The sequence below is a fragment of the Oncorhynchus kisutch genome, linkage group LG3 (genome assembly GCF_002021735.2).
Source record: "Oncorhynchus kisutch isolate 150728-3 linkage group LG3, Okis_V2, whole genome shotgun sequence".
NCBI classification, from domain to species: domain Eukaryota; kingdom Metazoa; phylum Chordata; class Actinopteri; order Salmoniformes; family Salmonidae; genus Oncorhynchus; species Oncorhynchus kisutch.
In genome coordinates this window covers 20,637,110-20,663,653 of record NC_034176.2, presented here as the reverse complement: position 1 = coordinate 20,663,653, position 26,544 = coordinate 20,637,110, and the positions used below count along the sequence as shown (strand labels likewise).

General features: G+C 42.9%; 2 protein-coding genes across 6 annotated transcripts in view; one reads left to right on the top strand and one right to left on the bottom strand.

The window, feature by feature from the left end:
• The window catches only part of fam47e (family with sequence similarity 47 member E), a 20,219-nt gene extending 5,184 nt beyond the window's left edge, over positions 1–15,035 (top strand). The window contains exons 1-8 of one of the 3 annotated variants that reach the window (XM_020469517.2): positions 5,978–6,246; positions 10,910–11,285; positions 11,642–11,820; positions 11,934–12,096; positions 12,279–12,476; positions 12,635–12,778; positions 12,922–12,999; positions 14,591–15,035. In XM_020469517.2, coding sequence (XP_020325106.1) covers positions 6,212–6,246; positions 10,910–11,285; positions 11,642–11,820; positions 11,934–12,096; positions 12,279–12,476; positions 12,635–12,778; positions 12,922–12,999; positions 14,591–14,689 — 1,272 coding nt within the window. In that variant the 5' untranslated portion in view covers positions 5,978–6,211 and the 3' untranslated portion in view covers positions 14,690–15,035. Of the gene's footprint in view, positions 1–5,977; positions 6,247–10,909; positions 11,286–11,641; positions 11,821–11,933; positions 12,097–12,278; positions 12,477–12,634; positions 12,779–12,921; positions 13,000–14,590 lie in introns of those variants that run through there. The other 2 variants (XM_020469511.2, XM_020469525.2) reach the window with 2 other exon arrangements.
• LOC109877177 (coiled-coil domain-containing protein 158) lies at positions 14,585–26,544 on the bottom strand. Of its 3 annotated transcripts, none has more exons than XM_020469487.2 (23): positions 25,973–26,540; positions 24,792–24,846; positions 24,491–24,633; positions 24,148–24,314; positions 23,878–23,987; positions 23,330–23,636; positions 23,152–23,228; positions 22,835–22,945; positions 22,120–22,234; positions 21,883–22,002; positions 21,046–21,498; positions 20,617–20,785; positions 18,685–18,837; positions 18,144–18,256; positions 17,803–17,961; positions 17,611–17,703; positions 17,328–17,435; positions 16,845–16,999; positions 16,529–16,588; positions 16,278–16,360; positions 15,915–16,085; positions 15,615–15,719; positions 15,033–15,179 (listed from the first exon to the last, which is right to left on the bottom strand). In XM_020469487.2, the coding sequence occupies exons 1-23, from the start codon at positions 26,073–26,075 to the stop codon at positions 15,112–15,114; spliced, it is 3,198 nt and encodes a 1,065-aa protein (XP_020325076.1). In that variant the 5' UTR covers positions 26,076–26,540; the 3' UTR covers positions 15,033–15,111. The 3 variants fall into 3 exon arrangements, 2 of the variants coding, with proteins under 2 accessions (XP_020325076.1, XP_020325079.1); XM_020469490.2 differs by having other exon boundaries at positions 16,290–16,360; positions 25,973–26,535; XR_004208317.1 differs by lacking the exon at positions 16,278–16,360 and having other exon boundaries at positions 14,585–15,179; positions 25,973–26,544.

The following is a 26,544-nucleotide window of genomic DNA, read 5'->3' as shown; positions in this document are numbered from 1 at the left end:
AGTTATATACTTAACTATAAAGCGTTGCACTGGCCATTCAAATGCCAATGGCCACCTGGGTGTGGTCCAGTTCCCACCATTGAGTGAGAAGTTTTGTACCTAGTTGTTTCAAGGATGGAGCAGTGATTAGTGTAAGGAAGAAGGGCAAAGCCATCATGACAGAAAACAGAGCAATGTCTCTGTTATAGCAGATCCTAAAATATTTCTTATAATACAAACATTATAAGCTTAGTTTTGCACTGGTCATTCAAATTCCAGTGGTAACCTAGATGTGGTCCTGCTGTTCTCAATATTGAGAGGAAAACTTTGCTACAAGACTAAGAGGATGCAATGCTAATTTTTGAAGTGGAAGCAGAAGTGGAAATCCAATAATTGCAGATGATTTAAATTTAAACAAGACATACATTACCAGTCAAAAGTTTGGACACACTCATTCAAGGGTTTTTCTTTATTTTTACTATTTTCTACATTGTAGAATAATAGTGAAGACATCAAAACTATAAAACAACACATATGGAATCATGTAGTAACCAAAAAAAGTGTTCAACACATCAAAATATATTTGAGATTTTAGATTATTCAAAGTAGCCACTTTGCCTTGATGACAGCTTTGCACACTCTTGGCATTCTCTCAACCAGCTTCATCAGGAAGTCACCTCAATGTAGAAAATAGTCAAATAAAGAAAAAACATGGCATGAGTAGGTGTGTCCAAACTTTTGACTGGTACTGTCAACGTTTTACACATTTATCTTATGGCACACAATTTTAGGAAAAGCTTGACAGTTTCCCACCTTTTTTAAAAACTTCTGTGCATAATTCTAAAAGTGAACAGAAACAGAAATTCACAAATTGCAGAGGTTTGAAAAACAATACATGAAAGATACATATTTCACACCTTTACCCATTTATTTTATGGAACACAATCTGAGGAAAAGCTTGACAGTTCCCCACCATTTTTACTTTCTATGCAGATTCCTCACCCCGTGAGAACATCATCTATGGTTGATTGTTTTCTACAGATAATACCTCAACATATGTTTGGCTGTAAAAGGTTGCTAAAACTGGGCAGAAACACCCTGGCTACTGAAAACTATAGTGCAGCAAAACCAGCCTCTGATTATTGTAAACAAAAACATTTCCTGTATATTAAGCTGGTTTCCCCCAATTGTATGTGTGCTGTCAATGACAGGTAAACACCCCCCTGAGAAAAATATGGTGTCCTGTTGCTTTGGTTCCATAGCTGTTTGTACATTTTTGGAAATGTGCACATTATTGTCAACACAACATCATGTGGAACAAAATATACAATGGAATATATTTATGATTACAAAATATGATTAGCAATAGAATAATAATAGTTCCACACACATCCACCTAAATTAGTAAGAAAGTTTCCATCACGCAAAGAATACTAATGGTAAATTACACTGACAACATCCACCTTGACAATCAGAATTTGAAGTCCAAGTATGTGATGCATCACAATGTCTTAAAGTTTGTACATATCAATAGTGTTTGTGTTCTGGGAGTATGCCGGACAAATAATCCTGAGATCCTTTTCGAATCCTAATATTTACTCCCCTATGAATATGCCAAAGGGTACGGCTCCAGGGAGAGTTGGACCAGGGCCAACACAACCATTTGAGAGCATTGGCCAAGTGATCACAACTGTCAAGGGTGTCATATTAAAATCCATGGCAAAATTGATGGAATTGTTTCCCAACCTGAATTGCTTGATATTAGAACAGAGGCAGAACTTCTTTTGCACCTCTTCAAATCATTCAAACCTTACAGTGGCGGTTTACAAACCTTTTAGTAAATGTTTCCAAATTCTTTCAGATACTTTACATAGTAATGTCTTGGTATGATCTGTTTCTTATCAAGTGTTCTGAACCATAAACCAGAAGACAGTAACAAGTATGATGGAAAATGGTACAGTAACCTAAACATGTCAAAACTAGACAAGGAAAGTAGGCTTAACCTGTCAAAGGGACAACTATTCCCTGTGAGATGGTCCTGGAGCCAAGAGGATACATTTGCCAAAGAAGTTCCAATATGTTCTGGTGGTCTGGCTAAAACAATGTAATGTCTAGGGTTGCAAAGGGAGGGTATGTTACTCAAAACTTTCAAAGTTTACCAGTAAACTACCAGAATGTTGGTATCTTTCAAGAATTGTATGTAATCTATCACAAGACATCTAGTGGCCATTTTGGGTAGTTCAGATTATCATAGGTGTCTGTAATTATCTCTGGCCTTATCATGTAAAATGATAAGTGTACAAAACATTAAAAATACCTTCCTAATATTGAGGTGCACCCCCCCTTTGCCCTCAGAACAGCCTCAATTCGTCGGGCATGGACTCCACATGGATGCAGGCCCATGTTGACTCCAATGCTTCCCACAGTTGTGTCAAATTGGCTCGATATACTTTGGGAGGTGGACCATTCTTGATACACACAGGAAACTGTTGAGTGTGAAAAACACAGCAGCACTGCAGTTCTTGGCACAAACCGGTGTGCCTTGCAAATACTACCATATCCCCTTCAAAGGCACTTAAATATTTTGTTTTTCCCACTCAATGGCACACATTCCCAATCCATGTCTCAATTTTCTCAAGGATTAAAATCCTTCTTTAACATGTCTTCTCCCCTTCATCCACACTGATTGAAGTGGATTTAACAAGTGACATCAATAAGGGATCATAGCTTTCACCTGGTCAGTCTGTCATGGAAAGAGCAGGTGCTCATGTTTTGTACACTCAATGTAATTCAAAAAAATTATTAAAAAAATGTTAATAAATATGACTGTTGTAAAACATTATCCTAAACATAAACCATCAACTTAGTGAATACCATTGGTGTTTAATATGAGGGGTTTAAGCATGAATTATTCTTTATATTCTTTACACATTGATTTTACTATACCAATATGTATTTGTTGTCAATGTTTTGGCATCAAACTAGTGGCAGTTGTGAAAAACTTCAATAGTTGGAGTTGCAGAGATAATTAATAAATAATAACATTGTTGATTAGATGCTTTTGTCATTAATTAGGATATTCTCTGTTGAACCATATGGTCTACAGTGCCTTGCGAAAGTATTCGGCCCCCTTGAACTTTGCGACCTTTTGCCACATTTCAGGCTTCAAACATAAAGATATAAAACTGTATTTTTTGTGAAGAATCAACAACAAGTGGGACACAATCATGAAGTGGAACGACATTTATTGGATATTTCAAACTTTTTTAACAAATCAAAAACTGAAAAATTGGACGTGCAAAATTATTCAGCCCCTTTACTTTCAGTGCAGCAAACTCTCTCCAGAAGTTTAAACATCCCAAGGAGCACTGTGCAAGCAATAATATTGAAATGGAAGGAGTATCAGACCACTGCAAATCTACCAAGACCTGGCCGTCACTCTAAACTTTCAGCTCATACAAGGAGAAGACTGATCAGAGATGCAGCCAAGAGGCCCATGATCACTCTGGATGAACTGCAGAGATCTACAGCTGAGGTGGGAGACTCTGTCCATAGGACAACAATCAGTCGTATATTGCACAAATCTGGCCTTTATGGAAGAGTGGCAAGAGGAAAGCCATTTCTTAAAGATATCCATAAAAAGTGTCATTTAAAGTTTGCCACAAGCCACCTGGGAGACACACCAAACATGTGGAAGAAGGTGCTCTGGTCAGATGAAACCAAAACTGAACTTTTTGGCAACAATGCAAAATGTTATGTTTGGCGTAAAAGCAACACAGCTCATCACCCTGACCACACCATCCCCACTGTCAAACATGGTGGTGGCAGCATCATGGTTTGGGCCTGCTTTTCTTCAGCAGGGACAGGGAAGATGGTTCAAATTGATGGGAAGATGGATGGAGCCAAATACAGGACCATTCTGGAAGAAAACCTGATGGAGTCTGCAAAAGACCTGAGACTGGGACGGAGATTTGTCTTCCAACAAGACAATTATCCAAAACATAAAGCAAAATCTACAATGGAATGGTTCAAAACTAAACATATCCAGGTGTTAGAATGGCCAAGTCAAAGTCCAGACCTGAATCCAATCGAGAATCTGTGGAAAGAACTGAAAACTGCTGTTCACAAATGCTCTCCATCCAACCTCACTGAGCTCGAGCTGTTTTGCAAGGAGGAATGGGAAAACATTTCAGTCTCTCGATGTGCAAAACTGATAGAGACATACCCCAAGTGACTTACAGCTGTAATCGCAGCAAAAGGTGGCGCTACAAAGTATTAACTTAAGGGGGCTGAATAATTTTGCACACCCAATTTTTCAGTTTTTGATTTGTTAAAAAAGTTTGAAATATCCAAGAAATGTCGTTCCACTTCATGATTGTGTCCCACTTGTTGATTCTTCACAAAAAAATACAGTTTTATATCTTTATGTTTGAAGCCTGAAATGTGGCAAAAGGTCGCAAAGTTCAAGGGGGCCGAATATTTTCGCAAGGCACTGTATCTACTAGAAACTCAGACAATATGGATACTGATATAAAAATATATATAAACTACCAAATTTACGATAGATTGCCATAGATATTCTGTTAATTACCAAAATTACTGAAGATTCCGGTAAATTTGGTATATTATCGGTACCTTTTCAACCCTAGTCATGGCCTTTCTGTGTCCAGCTCCAACAGGCCCAGGCTGTTTCACAGTGTGCCGAAGAGGTCAAAGCAGCGGTCAGCTGGTCCCCCAGCCAAGCAGGTCACAATATGGTGCCTAGTCAAGCGGAGGCATGTGGGTGAAAGCTGTCAGAGGCACTAGCTAAAAGCTGTGACTTCTACAGTCCACAAATCCGTGAAGTGGAATTTCCCTGGCCTAACAAATGGTGCAATGTTGATGGAATTGGATGATGATGATGACGAGGATAATGATTAGTCATTTAAGAGGCTGTGCTGTTGTTCAACAGCATTGACTGACCTCAGTCCTGTGACAGCACAAGTAATACATAGGGCGAGAAGGAATGCAAGCTCTGAATCAAATCACATTTATTTATATAGCCCTTCGTACATTAGCTGATATCTCAAAGTGCTGTACAGACCTGAAGACCTCAAAGGAGCCGTACATTACAATTATTTCTGTTAGCACTCTTTTCTCTGTCTACACATCCACAGGCTGGAAATCAGTTTTACTTAACTTACTGTGGGATAATGTATGACTATGACGTGATCATCTGTTGTCATAATAACCACTTCTACAACTTGAAGAGGTATTTATTTCTGATTTATCCTTATTAGTAGTGGTAGTAATAAAAAGTAGCAGGTTTTAATTCATTTGTTGCTATAACTTGAGTTTGACAATGCATAAACAGGGGAACACTAGCAACTCTCTCATTTTCACTCTGTTTTCACTGGTTTGTTTAAACAAGACATGAGGGCCTATGGCCTATGGACATATCATCTAATTCATGAGCCCTGACCAGAACCGCATGTAGAGGGGCACATGGTCAACATACACCTGCATTCTACATTCAAATTATGTAAACAGCATCATACAATAATCCCAATACATGTTGAATTAGAGAAATATTGATTTAAATTACACAATAACTAGTTTACTAATGCATGACGGCCAGAAAAACAAGAGCAACCAACCCGACACCAAAAGGGCTCTGCTCTGTACTTTCAGCTATAGTTTTCAGATTTGTCAAAGTGTTTTTTTTATTTTTTTATCTAGCAGTAACGTTAACAATTTTTAGGATCACCCAAAAGAAGAGGAACTCAGTTCCCTCTGATCACATACCACCATCTAGTGGTCAAAATCATAGCAAGGCTATATTGTCTTCAGTGAAAACTGCATTAAGATGATTTTGCTCTTATTATTTTTTTTACGTGTTGATTTGTGACTGTCAAGTAAGTTCATAATCGTAATTACAGCAAAGGCCCTCTGGAACGCAAACTACATTTATATTGTGTGACATCCCATAAGAACTACAATTTATCGCGAAACACTGTTACCATAGTAACCATCTAACAAACGTTGTATTAGGAGCAGGGAGCTAGCCAGATCGCTTTAAGTAATACCGGAATTACGAAAGGGTCGATAGCTTTTTGACGTGCCCCGGGGGCGACACTCGTTTGCCTTTTATTACGTAGAAATTGATGAGAAAACAAGGACACATAATGACTGATAAAATGTTTCAAATTGGACCACCGGAGACTAGAACAACGCTTCCTGCCTACCATTGGTAATGTGGATGTCACATCACACTAAAGACAACATTGGGTAGCCTCTTTTGTAACAATATAGTCATAACTGTATGTGGTTGACAACATAATTATATGTACACTGAACAAAAATATAAAACGCAACATGCAACAATTTCATGATTGTACTGAGTTGCAGTTCATATAAGGAAATCAATCAATTGAAATAAATTCATTAGGCCCTAATCTATGGATTTCACATGAATGGGAATACAGATATGCATCTGTTGGTCACATATACATTATATACAGTGCCTTCGGAAAGTATTCAGACCCATTGACCTTTTCCACATGTTGGTACATTACAGCCTTATTCTAAAATGGATTACATCTACACATAATACCCCATAGTGACAAAGCAAAAAACAGAAATACCTTATTTGCATAACTATTCAGACCCTTTGCTATGAGCCTCGAAATTGAGCACAGGTGCATCCTGTTTCCATTGATCATCCTTGAGATGTTTCTACAACTTGATTGGAGTCCACCTGTGGTAAACTCAATTGATTGGACATGATTTGGAAAGGCACACACCTGTCTTTATAAGGTCCCACAGTTGACAGTGCATGTCAGCAAAAAACAAGCCATGAGGTAAAAGGAATTGTCCGTAGAGTTTCCCAAGATAGGATTGTGTCGAGGTCAGTGGTGGAAAAAGTACCCATTTGTCGTACTTGAGTAAAAGTAAAGATACCTTAATAGAAAACAACTCAAGTAAAAGTGAAAGTCACCCAGTAAAATACTACTTGAGTAAAAATGTAAAAGTATTTGGTTTTAAATATAATTAAGTATCAAAAGTAAAAGTATTAATAGTTTCAAATTCCTTACATTAAGCAAACCAGATGGCACAATTATTTTTTAAACATTTATTTACAGATAGCCAAGGGAACACTACAACACCCAGGCATTAATTTACAAACAAAGCATTTGTGTTTAGTGAGTACGCCAGATCAGAGGCAGTAGGGATGACCAGGGATGTTCCCTTGATAAGTGTGTGAATTGGATAATTTTCTTGTCAAAATGTAACGAGAACTTTTGGGTGTCAGGGAAAATGTATAGAGTAAAAAGTATGTTACTTTCTTTAGGAATGTTATTAAGTAAAAGTTGGCAAAAATATAAATAGTAAAGTAACGTAAAGATACAGTACCCCCAAAGAACACTTAAGTACTTTACACAACTTGTCGAGGCACAGATCTGGGGAAGGGTACCAAAACATTTCTGCAGCATTGAATGTCCCCAAGAACACAGTGTCCTCCATCATTCTTAAACGGAAGAAGTTTGGAACCACCAAGACTTCCAACAGCTGGCTGCCCGGCCAAACTAAGCAATTGGGGGAGAAGGGCCCTGACCAAGAATCTGATGGTCACTCTGACAGAGCTCCAGAGCTCCTCTGTGGAGATGGGAGAACCTTCCAGAGTGACAACCATCTCTGCAGCACTCAACCAATCAGGCCTTTATGGTAGAGTGGCCAGACGGAAGCCACTCCTCAGTAAAAGGCACATGACAGCCCGCTTGGAGTTTTCCAAAAGGCACCTAAAGACTCTCAGACCATGAGAAACAAGATTCTCTGCTCTGATGAAACCAACATTGAACTCTTTAGCCTGAATGCCAAGTGTCACATCTGGAGGAAACCTGGCACCATCCCTACGGTGAAGCATGGTGGTGGAAGCATCATGCTGTGGGGATGTTATTCGGGGGCAGGGACTGGGAAACTAGTGAGGATTGAGGCAAAGATGAACTGAGCAAAGTACAGAAAGATCTTTGATGAAAACCTGCTCCAGAGCATTCACCTTCCAACAGGACAACGACCCCAAGCACACAATGCAGGAGTGGCTTCGGGACAAGTCTCTGAATGTCCTTGAGAGGCCCAGCCAGCTGCCGGACTTGAACTTGATCGAACATCTCTGGATAGACCTGAAAATTGCTGTGCGACGACACTCCCCATCCAACCTAACAGAGCTTGCGAGGATCTGCAGAGAAGCATGGGAGAAACTCCCCAAATACAGGTGTGCCAAGCTTGTAGTGTCATACCCAAGAAGACTCAAGGCTGTAATCGCTGCCAAAGGTTCTTCAACAAAGTACTGAGTAAAGGGTCTGCATACTTATGTAAATGTGATATCAGTTTTTTTTATTTTTTATAAAGTAGCAAAAATGTCTAAAAACCAGTTTTTGCTTTGTCATTATGGGGTATTGTGTGTAGATTGATGAGGAAAATAAACAATTTAATACATTTTAAAATAAGGCTCTAACCTAACAAAATGTTGAAAAAGTCAAGGGTTCTGAATATTTTCCGAAGGCACTATATACGAAGTATGTGGATACCCCTTCAAATTCGTGGATTTGACTATTTCAGCCACAGTCGTTGCTGACAGGTGTATAAAATCAAGCACACCGCCATGCAATCTCCATAGACAAAACATAGGCAGTAGAAAGATCTTACTGAAGAGCTCAGTGACTTTCAATAAGGCATCATCATAGGATGCCACCTTTCAAACAAATAAATCAGTTGGTCAAATTTCTGCCCTGCTATAGCAGCCCCGGTCAACTGTAAGTGCTGTTATTGTGAAGTAGAAATGTCTCAGAGCAATAATGGCTCAGCTGCGAAGTGGTAGGCCACACAAGCTCACAGAATGAGACTGCAGAGTGCTGAAGTGCGTAGTGGGTAAAAATCATCTGTCCTTGGTTGCAACACTCAGTAGAGTTCCGAACTACCTCTGGAGGCAACGTCAGCACAATAATTTTTCATCTGGAGCTTCATGAAATGGGTTTCCATGGCAGAGCAGACCCACACAAGCCTAAGATCATGCGCAATGCTAAGGGTTGGCTGGAGTGGTGGAAAGCTTGCCATCATTGGAATCGCGTTCTGTGGAGTGATGAATCACGCTTCATCTGGCAGTCTGATGGATGAATCTGGGTTTGGCGGATGCCAGGAGAACGCTACCTGCCCCAATGCATAGCATAGTAAAGTTTGGTGGAGTTAAGCTTAACACTACAGCATAGAATGACATTCTAGACGATTCTGTGCTTCCAACTTTGCAGCAACAGTTTGGGGAAGGCCCTTTCCTGTTTTAGCATGACAATGCCCCCATGCACAAATGAGGTCCATACAGAAATGGTTTGTCGAAATCGGTTTGGAAGAACTTGACTGGCCCGCACAGAGTCCTGACCTCAACCCCATCGAACACCTTTGGAATTAATTGTAATGCAGACTGCAAGCCAGGCCTAATCCCACAACATCAGTGCCCGACCTCACTAATGCTCTAGTGGCTGAATGGAAGCAAGTCCCTGCAACAATGTTCCAACATCTAGTGAAAAGCCTTCCCAAAACAGTGGAGGCTGTTATAGCAGCACAGAGGGGACCAACTCCATATTAATGCCCATTATTTTGGAATGAGATGTTTGACGAGCAGGTGTCCATATACTTTTGGTCATGTAGTGTACCTTAAAAAAGGTAGGGGCATGGATCAGAAAATCAGTCAGTATCTGGTGTGACCACCATTTGCCTCATGCAGCTCGACACATCTCCTTTGCATAGAGTTGATCAGTCTGTTGATTGTGGCCTGTGGAATGTTGTCCCATTCCTCTTCAACGGCTGTGTGAAGTTGCTGGATATTGGTGGAAACTGGAACACGCTGTAATACACGGCGAGCCAGAGCATCCTTAACATGCTCAATGGGTGACATGTCTAGTGAGTATGCAGGCCATGGAAAAACTGGAACATATTCAGCTTCCAGGAATTGTGTACAGATCCTTGCGACATAGGGTCACATGCATTATCATGCTGAAACATGAGGTGATGGCTGCGGATGAATGGCACGACAATGGGCCTCAGGATCTCGTCATGGTATCTCTGTGCATTCAAATTGCCATTGACAAAATGCAATTGTGTTCGTTGTCCTTAGCTTATGCCTACCCATACCATAACCCCACCAACACCATGGGGCACTCCGTTCACATCAGAAAACCGCTCACCCACACGACGCCATCTGCCCGGTACAGTTGAAACCGGGATTCATCCGTGAATAGCACACTTCTCCAGAGTTCGAGTAGCCATCGAGGGTGAGCATTTGCCCACTGAAGTTGGTTACGACACCAAATTGCAGTCAGGTCAAGACCCTGGTGAGGACTATGAGCATGCAGATGAGCTTCCCTGAGACGGTTTCTGATAATTTGGGCAGATATTATTCAGTTGTGCAAACCCACAGTTTCATCAGCTGTCCGGGTGGAAGCCGGATGTGGAGGTACTGGGCTGGCGTGGTTACACGTGGCCTGCGGTTGTGAGGCCGGTAGGACGTACTGCATATTTTAGAGTGACCTTTGTTTTGTTCCCAGCACAAGGTGCACCTGTGTAATGATCATACTGTTTAAATCAGCTTCTAAATATGCCACACTTGTCAGGTGGATGGATTATTTTGACAAAGGAGAAATGCTCATTAAACAGGGATGTAAACAAATTTGTGCACAAAACCTGGGAGAAATAAGCTTTTTGTGCATATGGAACATTTCTGGGATCCTTTATTTCAGCTCATGAAACCTGGGATGAACACTTTACATGTTGCATTTATATTTTTGTTCAGTATACATAATTGACACAACCTTCCATCCAATCTCTCTGGACTGGAGCTTCCAAATGTTAATGAGGGCAATGTGAAAGTAGAAGGATTTAATTTAGCTTTGACCCACAGGTACAAGGAAAGGTTGATGACCAAATGCCTGAAAGATGCAAAGAACAAACATCATCTTTCAGGTGCTTTGGATGGCCGTCGTTGGCGTTTTCTAAATGTGGGACTTGATGACTTCAGAGATGGGTATCCTAGTGCTGGGACAGCGGTTCTCTCTCAGGCCCAGAGGGGCATGTCCCCTTCCATTTTTGGGATGCCAAGTCCTACATCTCTCTCTGATAAAACACAATGGAAGCGCTTCTCGAAAGAGCAGGCTTGCTTCTCAAAGAAGAACCCTCAGCAGCAGGTACACCGGGAGCATGTAGCTACAGTGGAGCACAAACTCAAACAGCATCCTCTGGCTCTGTACCCACATTTAGAGCATGGCATGCCCCCAGAGGTGAGTGGCAGGTAGATAAGACTAATCAGCGATGTAATCACATTGCAGATAAAAGTTACCTCTCAATCCTTTTTGCAGTAAGGCATAAAGGGCTGGTTTCCCAGACACCGAATAAGCCTAGTCCTGGACTAAAATTCGATAAGGATGTTGAATGGAGATCCTCCATTGTAAAGGCTTCAGTCCGGGGTATGGTTTAATCTGTGTGTGGTAAACCAGTCCCTAAAGTATACATCAGATGGCCCATGCACATACAATTCTGAATTACAGTAATCAACTCTTACGCTGTTCTTACAGTAGGACTTTGTTTTGCTTACTTGTAACACAATATGTCTTACTGATTGTCTTTCATCCCGTAGTTGTTTGATCAGGTGATATGTGTCCTGGACCCAGATATGTGTGTGAGCAGAGCTTCTGCAGTGACTTCACCAGAAAAAGAGGAGCAGGCAGATAATTGCACTGAGCCGTGGGAAACGATCATGCGGGAATCGGAGTCAGAGGAGGAAGTGAGAGAGGGACCACCTGTCAGTGCAATAATGTAAGTAGATTTCTGGAGAAGTCTGTTTTGGGGCAAACTCTTCATTACTAAGATATAAACTGTTCATCTAGTGGTATAACTACTGTTGTTAACCCTTTATTATTTGGCTGAAGGACGGACGATTTATGTGCAAAGAACCCTTACAAAGGGCTGCAAAGAAAGCAGAGCAGTGCCAAGGAAGACCAGATAGTAAACGTCAAACGACTGCGCTCCCCATCTCAAGACGAGGACATCAAGAAAGTCACTAAGCTTTTCTGTGACTGGGTCGCCTCATTGGTAAGCACAGCTAACAGAAACCGGCCAAGGTGAGGAATACACACCCCAATTAAAAGGTCAAGTAAAGATCAGAATGATGAATCATCATCATATTCTAAATGACCTTGTAGAAGCAGGAACAGATCATTTAGAATGATCTTAACATTTAACCTCCCTGGTAAATGAATGGTTGACTCTCGCAGGGAGGAGAGAAGAACAACCTGACTGAATCCACCCTACTGGGCCTGTTTGTCAGTGGGTATGAGAAGAAGCCGTCCTTGACCTTCCCTATCCAGGTGGTTGAGCCTAAGAACGTGCCAGAGGACCTACGTAACTCTGTGGAGGATCTGCGCAGAGCCCACACCTGTGAAGACCCCTTAAAGGACTCAGAACCATACAAGGTATTGAGTGCCTCAGCTTGAGGCCCACAGACCTCACAACACAGATGGATGAAAATGTATCAATTGCTTGTACAGTTCTTCACTTTCTAAACAGCATTATCCACAACTATGTCCACATCCTGCCTATGGAAAAAATATTAAATGCACATGTTCAACAGAGCAAACCAGGAACTAAAAGGCCCAAATATGGAGCATGGTACCTGGATACTAAAACATGGAAGAAAAGAGATGCTGATGAACCATTAAGAGACCCCAATGTCATCCCTGAGGACTTTGAGTTTCCTGCACAACCAAGTGAAATGGTGGGTCTTTGGTATAACTATTACGCTTGTCCTTGTTCTTTGTGGGTAAAAAACGAGATAACTGTCTTTGACTATTAATCAGAATATCAATCCCCATTGACGGTTCAGGTAAAATTGTCTGATATAATTTGTCTTCTCAATAGGATGATGAACTGAAACAGATGCATGGGACTCAAGCGTTCAAGCAGTTCATCATCAGCAAAGGGCTGAGGGTGCCTAGGGTGAGACAACATTGCTTCACATTTTTACACAGGTCATGCTTCACAGCACAGGTGTTTGAATTTCAATGTCAGTTAATATATACAAAACCAGTCAAATGTTTGGACACACCTATTCATTGCAGGGTTTTTCTTTATTTTTTATTATTTTCTACATTGTAGAATAATAGTGAAGACATCAACATTTGAGATTCTTCAAAGTAACCACCCTTTGCCTTGACAGCTTTACACTCTTGGAATTCTCTCAACCAGCTTCATGAGGTAGTCGCCTGGAATGCATTCAATTAACAGGTGTTCCTTGTTAAAAAGTTAATTTGTGGAATTTATTTCCTTAATGCATTTTAGCCAATCAGTGTTGTGACATGGTAGGGGTGGTATACAGAAGATACTCCTATTTGGTAAAAGACCCAAGTCCATATTATGGCAAGAACAGCTCAAATAAGCAAAGAGAAATGACAGTCCATCATTACTTTAAGACATGAAGGTCATTCAATCCGGAACATTTCAAGAACTTTGAAAGTTTCAGTTGTAAAAACATTAAAGCACTATGATGAAACTGGCTCTCATGAGGACCGCCACAAGAAAGGAAGACCCAGAGTTACCTTTCCTGGAGAGGATAAGTTCATTAGAGTTAACTGCATTTCAGATTGCAGCTCAAATAAATGCTTCAGAGTTCAAGTAACAGACACATCTCAACATCAACTGTTCAAAGGAGAATGCGTGAATCAGGCCTTCATGGTTGAATTGCTGCAAAGAAACCACCACTAAAAGGACACCAATAAGAAGAGACTTGCTTGGGCCAAGAAACACGAGCAATGGACATTAGACCTGTGGAAATTTGTCCTTTGGTCTGATGAGTCCAAATTTGAGATTTGTGGTACCAACTACCATGTCTTTGTGAGACAGAGTAGGTGAACGTATTGTCTGCATGTGTGGTTCCCGCCGCGAAGCATGGAGAAGGTGTGATGGTGCTTTGCTGGTGACACTGATTTAGAATTCAAGGCACACTTAACCAGCATGGCTACCACAGCATTCTGCGGCGATACGCCATCCCATCTGGTTTGCGCTTAGTGGGACTATCATTTGTTTTTCAACAGGACAATGACCCAACACACCTCCAGGCTGTGTAAGGGCTATTTGACCAAGGAGGAGAGTGATGGGAGTGCTGCAACAGATGACCCCAGATGGCCTCCACAATCACCCGACTTGAGATGGTTTGGGATGAGTTGGACCGCAGAGTGAAGGAAAAGCAGCCAACAAGTGCTCAGCATATGTGGGAACTCCTTCAATATGGTTGGAAAAGGATTACAGGTGTAGCTGGTTGAGAGAATGCCAAGTGTGCAAAGCTGTCATCAAGCCAAACGGTGGCTACTTTGAAGAATCTAAAATATATTTTGATTTGTTCAACAGTTTTTTGGTTACTACAGGATTCCATGTGTTATTTTATAGTTTTGATGTCTTCACAACGACTTTTCAATGTAGAAAATAGTAAAAATAAAGAACAACTAGTAGGTGTAAGTGTCCAAACTTTTGACTGGTACTGTAAATATTTGATCTGAAATTGGTTGGCTTTTAAACTTGGGTTTCTTTTCAGTTTCTGTGTACTCTCTTTGAAGAAGAGGAGGGAGACAACCGATCAAAGCCAGATGGAGCAGGCTCTGCTTCAACACGGAAGGGGACAGTGGTACTTTAGGCAGGTTTCAATAGGTAATATGTTGGGCAGTTACACAGTAGTATACTCAATTTGTCAAAACAAACTGACATAAAACATTTGACGCTACGCTGCTACAAAGGTTCTCCTAATTTTTCATGAGTTTCCAAATCAGACTGGCTGTCAATGCATGTACATCAAAGATCATCCTCAGTTACCTTGACTAATGACATCTTTCATGAATAACAAGAATATCCTGCTAGCCTGTTGTTTATCCTCCTGTCATCATATTTGGTGCCAATCCTCGATATTTGGTGTCATTTTTGCCATGTTGATAGTAACATGCCATGGACAAATTGTATTCATAATAAAAGACAATTCACCATAACGATCATAGTGCCTTTACTTTTAAATACAATTTTATTTTTGTTACAAGTACACATTCACTCAGAGCCTTGATTGTTCTAAAGCTTCCTTTTGTCTTTGACATTTCTCATCCTCTTCTCCTGACCCTTTATCATAGAGGACATTTCTGAAGAAAAAAATGGAGAAAAAAAACAACTTAAAATGCATTTTGTCGTTTCTTCACAGAAACGGTGTTTTCAAGATAACTGCCACCTTTGGGACAATACAGGTTATCTTATCGGACATAAACAGCAATGGCATTTTTCTGGATTAATCAGGAATTTCTGTTTTCATGAACTTGACCTATCCCCAAACCAATATAATCATTGTCCTGATTCTCTGTGTCCTGATGACATTCCTATCAAACAATTTGGTCTGGTACGTGAGGCAGGGAGGGGCAGACATAACAAGGATGTCTGGATTCTCACAACTGTTACATTTGGACAACATTGGGCAAATTCAAAACTCCTAATACAGATTCAGATCTTCAGCACTGATGTCAGTCACTAACCACTGTGCTGCACAGCAGTCAGATGAACCAAATAAACTCTGTTCAACAAACCTTGGTTCTTCATCTGCAAGTCCTCCACTATGTTTTGGAGGCTGTCCAGTTTTCCTTGCAAGTGCTTGCATGTGTGTCCTGTCAACTCAGCCTGCGGATTGGCCACTGGACAAACATTTCAAGTGAAACCACAAGTTACTCACTCTGAAGTCATCAAATTAGAGTTCTGAAATTCAAACATTATTATGATGCCATACTGTAAAGTAACCAAGGTTCTCCAAGGCCATTTCATTGGGGACATTGTCTCCCGCATTGGTTACACACCTGAGTTGTAATAATGCTGAAGGCATTGGGACTTACAGGTGTGTGTGTCTGTGAGAGGGCTTTCTGCCTGAGGCCTGCTCTGTGGTGGAGGTGTGGGGTTGTGGTCAGAGGTCAGAAGTGAGTGTACAGGGGACCTGCGGCCCAGTGCCATGGCTCGTGGGGACGATGTGTAGGAAGGCAGAGATGCAGCAAAAGAGAAGTCATGGCCTGTAGAAATAGCAAACAATGTCTCAAGTGGAGGAATGGTTAAGTGCTGAAAAACTGTATACCTTGATCATAACATGTTTGAAGGGGGACCACAGGGATGATAATGGGTCTAGTAGAGTGATATGGAAGGTGAAATTAGGAAAATAAAGCACATGATCGGTTGAGTGTGTTAAAATGGTTGATTGTACTAACAGAGAAACTCACTGGCGCTTGAGAAGGTGCTGTTTAAATTCCGCTCATCCAGATCAGTTGTCCTAAGGAGGTGAGCCACACCACTGCACATATTGCATACACAAACATGCATTAGAACGAAGCCACAGACAGACACTGCACATTCATGTGGCCTGAGGATTAGTGAAGCCAATATACAGAGGTAGGGAACGGTTGCCAACAGCCATGCTCAGGCAGTCAGAAACAAGAGGTTCAAGGATACATGCTCTTACCTGCTGTTAGTCCCTTTTATCATTTTGGCATTGCTTGTAACATTTTTGGTCACTTCGTTGCTGTAAGAGACATTTTTATTGCATGAAATTTGAATTAAAGAAGCTCCACATGATTGTAGTTGATGGGTTGATTGAGAACCAAAGCGAACACAAGCTCTGCATACATTGAGAAACATGTCACATGGCTGTGAAACATTTGTGAAATAAACCACTGTGGTTTCAGAAACCAAGTGAATGACGCACAACAACAACAAAAATGTGTGGGGGGGAAAAACTAGTAGCATCGTGATCTTTAACGTCACACTCAGAGACTTACAGTGTGGTCCTGTGATCTCTCTCTGGAACAGAGCTCCTTCTGAGGGTGCTTTTGTTGGTGTGTGGTCCAGGATTTTCAGAAATCACACCTCGTAGCTCTTTGACTAGGGAACGCAGCTCCGTGGTGGGGCTTTCCAGCAGCTGCTGGGGTTTCAACTGTAAGAGGGGTGAAGAGATGCTGAGTAAAATACCATTATGGGTTACACTATATTCAACACAGAAATCTATTGTTGACCATCTGGGATACTTCCATGCTTTCAGTAAATTGGCTTAGATCCGACTGTTCTGGAGTCAAGTCAAACGGTTGATGAACGAGTCTGTCATGCTGCCACAGGAATGCAATCAGGGTGTGTTTTTAATTTTGGGGGAGTCAGATGTGCTGAGCTTGTGTCTTTCTTTTCCACCACTGGAACAGCAACAAAGCCAGGCCCTGGAAGGATTGGGGCCACAAGGCATTTTGTAGGACGTTTCTGTATTGATCTACCTCTAGCAGGCACTTTGAGCCGTATTGGCTGGAGGGCAGAGCAGTCAGGGCTGTTGGGCTGGAGAGGGAAGCACGCTGAGCATTCCCTGTGGCTCGCAGGTTTTGGCCCTGCAGCTCATGCAAAAAAGACACAGCACTTGAAAAAGCATATATACAGCATAGAAGGCTATAGACAGTTTAGAGGAGAAAGGATATTCAGAGTACAATGCAAATCAAACAACAAAACAGCATATGCATTAGACCTCTATAGAGGCAGATGGACACCCATCCTAGTGTGCTGTACCGTCACATCCAGAGCATGCTGCAGCTTCAGCCGTACAAACTCCTGCTCTTGCAACTGGATGAAGTCTTGACAGTGGACAAAGCTCTCGGACATCTGAAGAACATCGTAGGTGTAAATGGGGGTCAGTCAGAGTCAGACGTATATTTCATACTGTGTGATAAAGTGAGTAAATACAAGGTAGTGCCACAACACCTTGTGTAGGGCCGTCTCCAGTTTGGCCACTTTCTCCCTGAGCCGTCTCTCCAGGGAGCGGACGGTCTCCACCTCCGCTGCCACCTGCCTCTTCTCCTCAGTGACTGAAGCCAGCAGCTGGATCTGACGCTTACTCTCTTGACTCTGGTAACGCTTCTCCTGGGAAGGGAAAGACCATATTGAAGGCAGATTATTATACATTTAAGTGAACACCAGAATATCTTGCGGTTTTAAATCCCTACTTAAGGACACAGGGCTTTTATCTGTGTGGAAGCCAGGGCATGTGAAATTACGATAGACACGATGTGGAGCACTAAAAGTAGACATTGAGGTGTTGCTACCTCGGTCAGTTTGTCCATGGTCTCCTCCAGGAGCTGGATTCGGCCATGGAGAGTGTCAATCTGTTCCCGCTTGGCTGTTATCTGCTTCTGCATCCCCATGGCAACCTTCAGGCCTGGACAGAGAAAGGGGAGACAGACCTTGATTGACTCGATCCTGCCCTATCTACTCTCATCTCTTTCTGTCGATTCAATGGAGGAAGAAATGAATCAACTAAATCCAAGGTGAAGTGTCACTGAGTGACACAGAGCATGAAAGATAACAGAATGGCCCGCACACTGAATAAGCTCCCAATTACCACATTTATCGTCCACGTTTCGATCCAACACGGATCTTGGTCATGTCAAAAGAGCATCCATTTTTTTTGTGGCGGGGGGGTACAAAAATTCTCATTACTTCCAGAATAATTTACTCTTCAGTATCCAGATTCAGTCCTCTCTCATCTAAAAAGTCATGCATAAACACATACTGTAGACTTCCCATAACCATATAAACACAGATCTCCGCTATAATATAATGTTCTCAGTGATGTGCAGTGCTGACCGTGTCCGTCCGCTCCCTCCAGGGTCCTCAGGGTGCTCCTGGCCTGGTCCAGCTCAGCCCGGGTGGTCTTCAGCTGGGCCTTCAGACCCACCACCACGCCCTCCTGCTCTTCACTCTTACTGCTGTGGAGCCTCTTCAACTCCTCATGCTCCTCTGGGGGACAGACAGACGGTCAACAAGAAAAACAGACGCTACATGCTGTACTGTTTTTCCAACACAGTCTAGCAACATGATCATTGTTCTTGCCGTTTGCCACTGAAGACCTGTATTTTCCCCTAAACACTGGAGAAATGGAGGCCGTAAATCAAATCACTGAAAGGTCTTTATTATTGAAGAATGAATAAAGATCAGAATTCATACAAAAACGTTAGCAGAGAAGTGTTTGAATGAACAGAGTCGATGCATCATTTTATCTGTGAGGGGAATACTCATATGAAAGCCATCTAAATTCAGCAAAAAAAGAAACATCCTCTCACTGTCAACCTCATTTACTTTCAGCGAACTTAAAATGTGTAAATATGTGTATGAACATAACAAGATTCAACAACTGAGACAAACTGAACAAGTTCCACAGACATGTGACTAACAGAAATGGAATAATGTGTCCCTGAACAAAGGGGGGGGATCAAAATCAAAAGTAACAGTATGTATCTGGTGTGGCCACCAGCTGCATTAAGTACTGCAGTGCATCTCCTCCTCATGGACTGCACCAGATTTGCCAGTTCTTGCTGTGAGATGTTACCCCACTCTTCCACCAAAGGCACCTGCAAGTTCCCGGACATTTCTGGGGGGAATGGCCCTAGTCCTCACCCTCTGATCCAACAGGTCCCAGACGTGCTCAATGGGATTGAGATCCGGGCTCGTCGCTGGCCATGGCAGAACACTGACATTCCTGTCTTGCAGGAAATCACGCACAGAATGAGCAGTGTGGCTGGTGGCATTGTCATGCTGGAGGGTCATGTCAGGATGAGCCTGCAGGAAGGGTACCACATGAGGGAGGAGGATGTCTTCCCTATAACTCACAGCGTTGAGATTGCCTGCAATGACAACAAGCTCAGTCCGATGATGCTGTGACACACTGCCCCAGACCATGATGGACCAGAATTCAGGCCTCGGTATAACGCTCCTTCCTTCAACGATAAACACGAATCCGACCATCACCCCTGGTGAGACAAAACCTCGACTCATTAGTGAAGAGCACTTTTTGCCAGTCCTGTCTTGTCCAGCGACGGTGGGTTCGTACCCATAGGCGACGTTGTTGCCGGTGATGTTTGGTGAGGACCTGCCTTACAACAGGCCTATAAGCCCTCAGTCCAGCTTCTCTCAGCCTATTGTGGACAGTCTGAGCACTGATGGAGGGATATGCGTTCCTGGTGTAGTGTAACTCAGGCACTTGATGTTGCCATCCTGTACCTGTCCCGCAGGTGTGATATTCGGATGTACCAATCCTGTGCAGGTGTTGTTACACGTGGTCTGACACTGCGAGGACAATCAGCTGTCCGTCCTGTAGCGTTGTCTTAGGCGTCTCACTATACGGACATTGCAATTTATTGCCCTGGCCACATCTGCAGTCCTCATGCCTCCTTGCAGCATGCCTAAGGCACATTCACGCAGATGAGCAGGGACCCTGGGCATCTTTCTTTTGGTGTTTTTCAGAGTCAGTAAAAAGGCCTCTTTAGTGTCCTAAGTTTTCATAACTGTGACCTGAATTGCCTACCGTCTATAAGCTGTTTGTGTCTTAACGACCGTTCCTCAGGTGCATGTTAATTAATTGTTTATGGTTCATTGAACAAGCATGGGAAACTGTGTTTAAACCCTTTACAATGAAGATCTGTGAAGTTTTGATTTGAATTTTTACAAATTATCTTTGAAAAACAGGGTCCTGAAAAAGGGACATTTCTTTTTTAACTGAGTTTATGACAGCCAGTGTACCTGTGAGGCAGACCAGTTGCATGCGTTGCACCTCTAGCTCAGCGGTAAGCTGCTGTTTCTCCAGCGTCAGCTCCTTGACACAGCAGCTCTGTTTGGACAGACCAGCCTGCTGTACTCGCCTCTCCTGCTCCAGCACCGCCAAACACTCCTCACGCTGCTCTAAGCATGTCTGTAAAGGGAGGGACTCAGCAGGGTTGGAACGGTATATAGTAGGATACCTTTGAAAACACACCCAAAAAGAAAAATATGGAGTATTATACAATACAAGACAATGAACAAGCCTGAGGACTCCCCTTAGCAGCCTGAATGACCTCAAAATCTGGTCTTGATTTAGAAGCATGCCAAGTTTCCCCACCCGAGGGGTAGGAGACAACCAACCTTGAAACTAAAGTATATGATCAAAACTAACTAACTGGCCAACTAACTAACCCTTAACTGTTGGATCTCCAGCTTGTGCTCATTGAGCTGGTTGCTGAGGCGGCTCTTCTCATTGTGCAGGGAGTCAATGCTACGTCCATGCTGCACCGTCATCTGGGTGGTGCTCTCCATCTGCAGCCGCAGCAGGTCCACCATCTTCTCCCGGTCCTCCAGCTTGAGTCTCAGCACCTCAGTCTCTGCCCTGGTGGCCTGGCAGATGCCCTGGGCTTCCTCCAGCCTGGCCCGTCCCTGCTGCGCCTCCTGCTGCCTCAGCTGCAGCTCCCTGTCCCTCTCCTCCAGCAGCGCCTGGACCTTCTTCAGCTCCTCGTCCCGGTCACCCTTCAGGGCTTGCAGCCGCAGCTCCTCGTCCTTGACCTTGTACAGCTGGTCTGAGGTCAATTCCAGCTCCCGTCGCACCACAGCCAGCTCCTTCTGCTGCTCCCGCTGATGCTTCTCACCCAACAACTGGCAGATGAGACAAGAAATAATGAGTGTTTGGCAACTAAAGCCTTGGTGTCATCTTCCATTTAAATAAAAATGATGCTTGGTCTGCTCCTTCTCCAGGGCCAGCTGCAGCTCTGACTGACCCGACACACGTAATAAACTACTGACTCTTATTCAAACATCTCTGTTTGATTTCATGGGTTTGAATTTTATTTTTATTTTTTATGTTTAAAACATATCAAAGCCAGATTCATATTTATATATCAAACACAATGATAGACAGACTGTGAGTTTCTGGAATCAAAGAATGTGCAATGTTAAGATAGTACATCTCTTTCTACAGCAGCAGGGAGCTAAGGATGTACAGTATCCTTGCTGTTTGTGTCTGAGGCTGGGCTGTATTACCGTGAGCTGGCAGAGCCGAGAGTCCAGCTCCTCTGTCTGCTGGAGGGATCTATCTCTCCCTCTCTGGGCCTCCCCCGCCTGAGACTGGGCCTCGGCCAACAGCATCTCCAGAGCACCCACCTGGTACACAACATCATGACAACCCAAAGCATCAGAACCTCCTAAACCTTTGTTTGAAAAGACTAAGGCCACTCTATTATTCTACATCACAACCGGCATGTGTGTGTTAGCTGTAACCTTGTCTTCATGGCCCTGCTGGGTGTCCAGTAGTTCGGAGCGCAGGACGGAGAGAGCTGACTCCAAGTCATTGACCTGACACTGGTGCACTGAAGCCTGGCTTTCACCTTGTTTTCTGGTGAAAGGAAATAATGCATTAATTTGGACACTTTCTGAAAGATTTGACAGGTGTCTTACAACTGAATGAAAAGATGAGTGACTTTATACATTTATATACATTTTTTGGATTTGACCCAGTTTTTCTCCCCAATATCGATCTTGTCTCATCGCTGCAGAAGTGAAGGTTGGGTCATGTGTCCTCTGAAACATGACCTGCCAAACCGCGCTTCTTAACACCTGATTAACCCGGAAGCCAGCTGCAGCAATACATCGGAGGAAACACTGTTCAACTGACGACTGCTGTCAGCCTGCAGGCACCCAGCCCACCACAGGGAGTCGCAAGACTGCGATGAGCCAAGTAAAGCCCCCAGGCCAAACCCTCCCCTAACCCGGACGACGCTGGGCCAATTGGGTGCCTCCCTATGGGACTCACGGTCACAGCCGGTTGTGACAGAGACTGGGATCGAACCCGGGTCTGTAGTGACGCCTCAAGCACTGCGATGCAATGCCTTCGACCGCTGCGCCACTCGAGAGGCCCGAAAATAGAGCTCTTTGAATTTAATTAAACTCAGGAAATATGTAGATATAGTATTGCTAGTTAATTTATGTCTCTCACTGTAACAACTCCACCTGGACATGCAAGCTGGAGGCTCTGCCTCTGGAGCTGCTCAATTTCTCAGTCAATATCGCCACCTCCTGGTCATGACTGGTAGTGAGCTGCTTCATTCTGGAAAAGAGTAAAGCAACTCAAGCAAGGCAACTTTACATGTCATCTCTAGGAACCTGCCTCGAACATACATGCGGTTTTAGGGTTACAACAAATTCTATACCAGACAGTCTTACATGCAGGTAATGTGTGGGCTATCAGATTAGTGAATGACTGTAATCCCAAGTCACTGAGACAAGAATTGTGGAAAGTTAATGAAAATGTACCTTTCCCTTTGCTCATTCAACATGATCTCTGCTTTCTCTTGGCATTTCTGTTCTTGAGTCTCCATCTGTTCCTTCAGCTGGCACAATGAGTTAGGAATGGAAAATACAATGTCAAGAACAACATTTCAAACCCTTGATAAAAGTGTTGTGTGAAATAAAACAAAACACACTGTCTTACCAGCAGAAGGCTTTCTCTCAGATTGTGATTTGCATGCTCCAAGTCGTGTAATACTTTCTCCACTGCAACACCCAGTGCGTCCTGGCTAGTGTACAAATTGTTTCCACAACGTTTTTCGTAAGCCAACAGCGTGGAGTACACCTCCTGTAGTGTCCGCTCCCTTGACTCTGTTCTCCTGCTCTGTGACTTTGCTTCATCCTCAGCCTCCAGTAGCCTCTGGTCCCCGGTCTGTTTAGCGGCTTGCAGCTCCCTGATCATTGCTTGCATTTTCCCCATGACATCTGCCTGTTTTCTGCTCTCTTTCATTCTGAGGGACAAAACAATTAACACCCAATTAACACTTACTGGTTGAATTAACGTTGTTTCCATGTAATTTCAATTAAATTAGGTGGAACCAACGTGAAATAGATGTTGAATTGACGTCTGTGCCCAGTGGGCATTGAAGGGACTGTAAAACATGTCCTATACTCCCGTTGCAAAAAACCTGTATGTGTTCAAAGGTATACAGTACAAATGGCCTACAGTGCAACAGTTTCAGCTTCAATTACCTTAGATCAGTCAGGGCATCTTTCTCAATCTGGAACTCCTGCAATTTTGTCTGCAGCTTGATGATGGACTGACGGAAGTAGAACTTCTGCTGTTCATGAAGCTCATGTGTCTGAAAAAGTATTAGCAAAGGTTGCAATCAATGGCACCTCACGTGGCAAAGAACTGCATGGATTTTGATATTAGAATCATTGAGTTCAAGAGGCCTTCCACAATAATATATAACTCTCACCAGGAAAGAAGAAAGAAATAGGACTGTATCTCACACTAACCTCACTCAGCTGCTTTTGGAGCTCCGACACCTGTTGAGAGTAGTCCCCTATTGCATTTTCCAAAACATCTTTCCCAGGGAAAGTTATGCCACTTCTGACCAGCTCCAGGCCATATGTAAGAGGTTGGATCACAGACAGCACTTCTGAGTTCTCCTCCGATGAACCATCTGTAAAATAAAAATGTAAAGCAGCAATAAGGAACACTTATCACAGCAAACTACTACAGGTAGTTTCATAATTCAAAATAGACTAGTGACATATTTGGTTGTGACAATAGCTCCGATGTGTAACTGTATAGCTAGTACTGGCTATATTTTTCTTCATGACACAAAACCACACTCACCCATAAAGATGGGAAAGTAATTAATTTGTGAAGGTGAGCTGCTGGGACATGTGCGTCCCATTTTCTCTATGGTCATTTTAGTTGCATGTTCCACTTCTTCTTGCAGCATTTGAGTCTCCTTGGTTCGTCTGTCAAGCTCCTCACTGTAAAGAAAGGACGTAACAAACTTGCTTCCAAATGGATGATGGTTCATGGTGCAAAAGGCAGACAATCTGTTTTCAAATACAGGTAGCTAGTGTTATGAAAAAGGATGTGGGGGAGTTAGCTAACTAGAGTAATTTAAAGAAAAGGGCAAAATTACCTCAACTCATCCAGATTGTTGTACCTTCTAGGGACAGTGCTGGTGTCATTTGTACCTGTAAGGTAGAGGTAGCTTGCTAAATTATAAAGCCAAAGAGGGATTGCTCAGTGCTGCCACTGATGCCAGGAATCAGCACAGCGATGTGATAAGACCGGGAACTTTGCTAGAAGGTTAGTAGTTAGCAATGTTATACACTATATATACACACAAAAGTATGTAGACACCCCTTCAAATGAGTGGATTTAGCCATTTCAGCCACACCCGTTGCTGACACGTGCATAAAATTGAGCACTCAGTCATGGAATCTCCATAGTAAACATTGGCAGTAGAATGGCCTAATTGAAGAACTCAATGACTTTCAACGTGGTGCCGTCTTAGGATGCCACCTTTCCAACAAGACAGTTCGTCAAATTTCTGCCCTGGTCAACTAAGTTCTATTATTGGGAAGTGGAAACGTCTAACGGCTCACCCGCGAAGTGGTAGGCCACACAAGCTCACAGAATGGGCCCGCCGAGTGCTGAAGAGCGTATAAATCGTCTGTCCTCGGTTGCAACACCCAGTACAGAGTTCCAAACTGCCTCTGGAAGCCACGTCAGCACTAGAACTGTTCGTCTGGAGCTTCATGAAATGGGTTTACATGGCCGAGCAGCCGCACACAAGCCTAAGATTACCATGTACAAATTCCAAGCGTTGGCTGGAGTGGTGTAAAGCTCACCACCATTGGACTCTGGAGCAGTGGAAACACGTTCTCTGGAGTGATGAATCACGCTTCACCATCTGGCAGTCTGACAGACTAATCTGGGTTTGGCAGATGCAAGAACACTACCTGCCACAATGCATAGTGCCAACTGTAAAGTTTGGTGGAAGAGGGCTGTTTTTCATGGTTCGGCTTAGGCACATTAGTTCCAGTGAAGGGACATTTTAATGTTACAGCATAATGACATTCTAGACGATTCTGTGCTTCCAACTTTGTGGCAACAGTTTGGGGAAGCCCCTTCCTGTTTCAGCATGACATTGCCCCCATGCACAAAGCAAGGTCCATACAGAACTGGTTTGTTGAGATCGGGGGGCGACCAACTCCATATTAATGCCCATGATTTTGGAATGAGATGTTCGACAAGCAGGTGTCGACATACTTATGTAGTGTAGCTAGCTAACGTTAGTCAGGTTAATTTACTTACTTGTTGTTGGAATCTCGTGCAATAAACCATCAAACAATTCAGAGGATTTGTAAATAGATAAATTACTATCTTTGGATATGGAATTTTGAAATCCAGATGACATTATCAGTTGGTTAGCTAGCTAGCCGTATGGGATAACATGTGGAAATCAACCAGCGCCTGCAAACAACAAGTAGTAGCGAAGCTTCATCGCCATGGAAACTGTTGATTTCGCGCTTTCTTCACTCAGATTCGGTGTATTTTAGAAACAGGAACTCCCCAAAGTTGTTGCTAAATCTGGAATTTTGTAGATAACATCTCAAGAACAAACAGAAATATCGTTACTTTTCCGTTAAAACAAAATATTGAAGGGTAGTAAAACAAAAGTCCGTCGGTCGTCACTAGTTACCACAGCCATTAAGCCATATGCCGCGTTCAACACAACTGGGAACTCTGAAAAATACCAAGTCAAATCATAACGTCAGTGATCTTCAGGCCGGAAACTCGGCGCTCTAGAAAGAGTCCCGAGTTCCCGAGTTGAATGACCGTTCAAATCGATATTTTTTCCAATCGGATCATTCCGAGTTCCCATT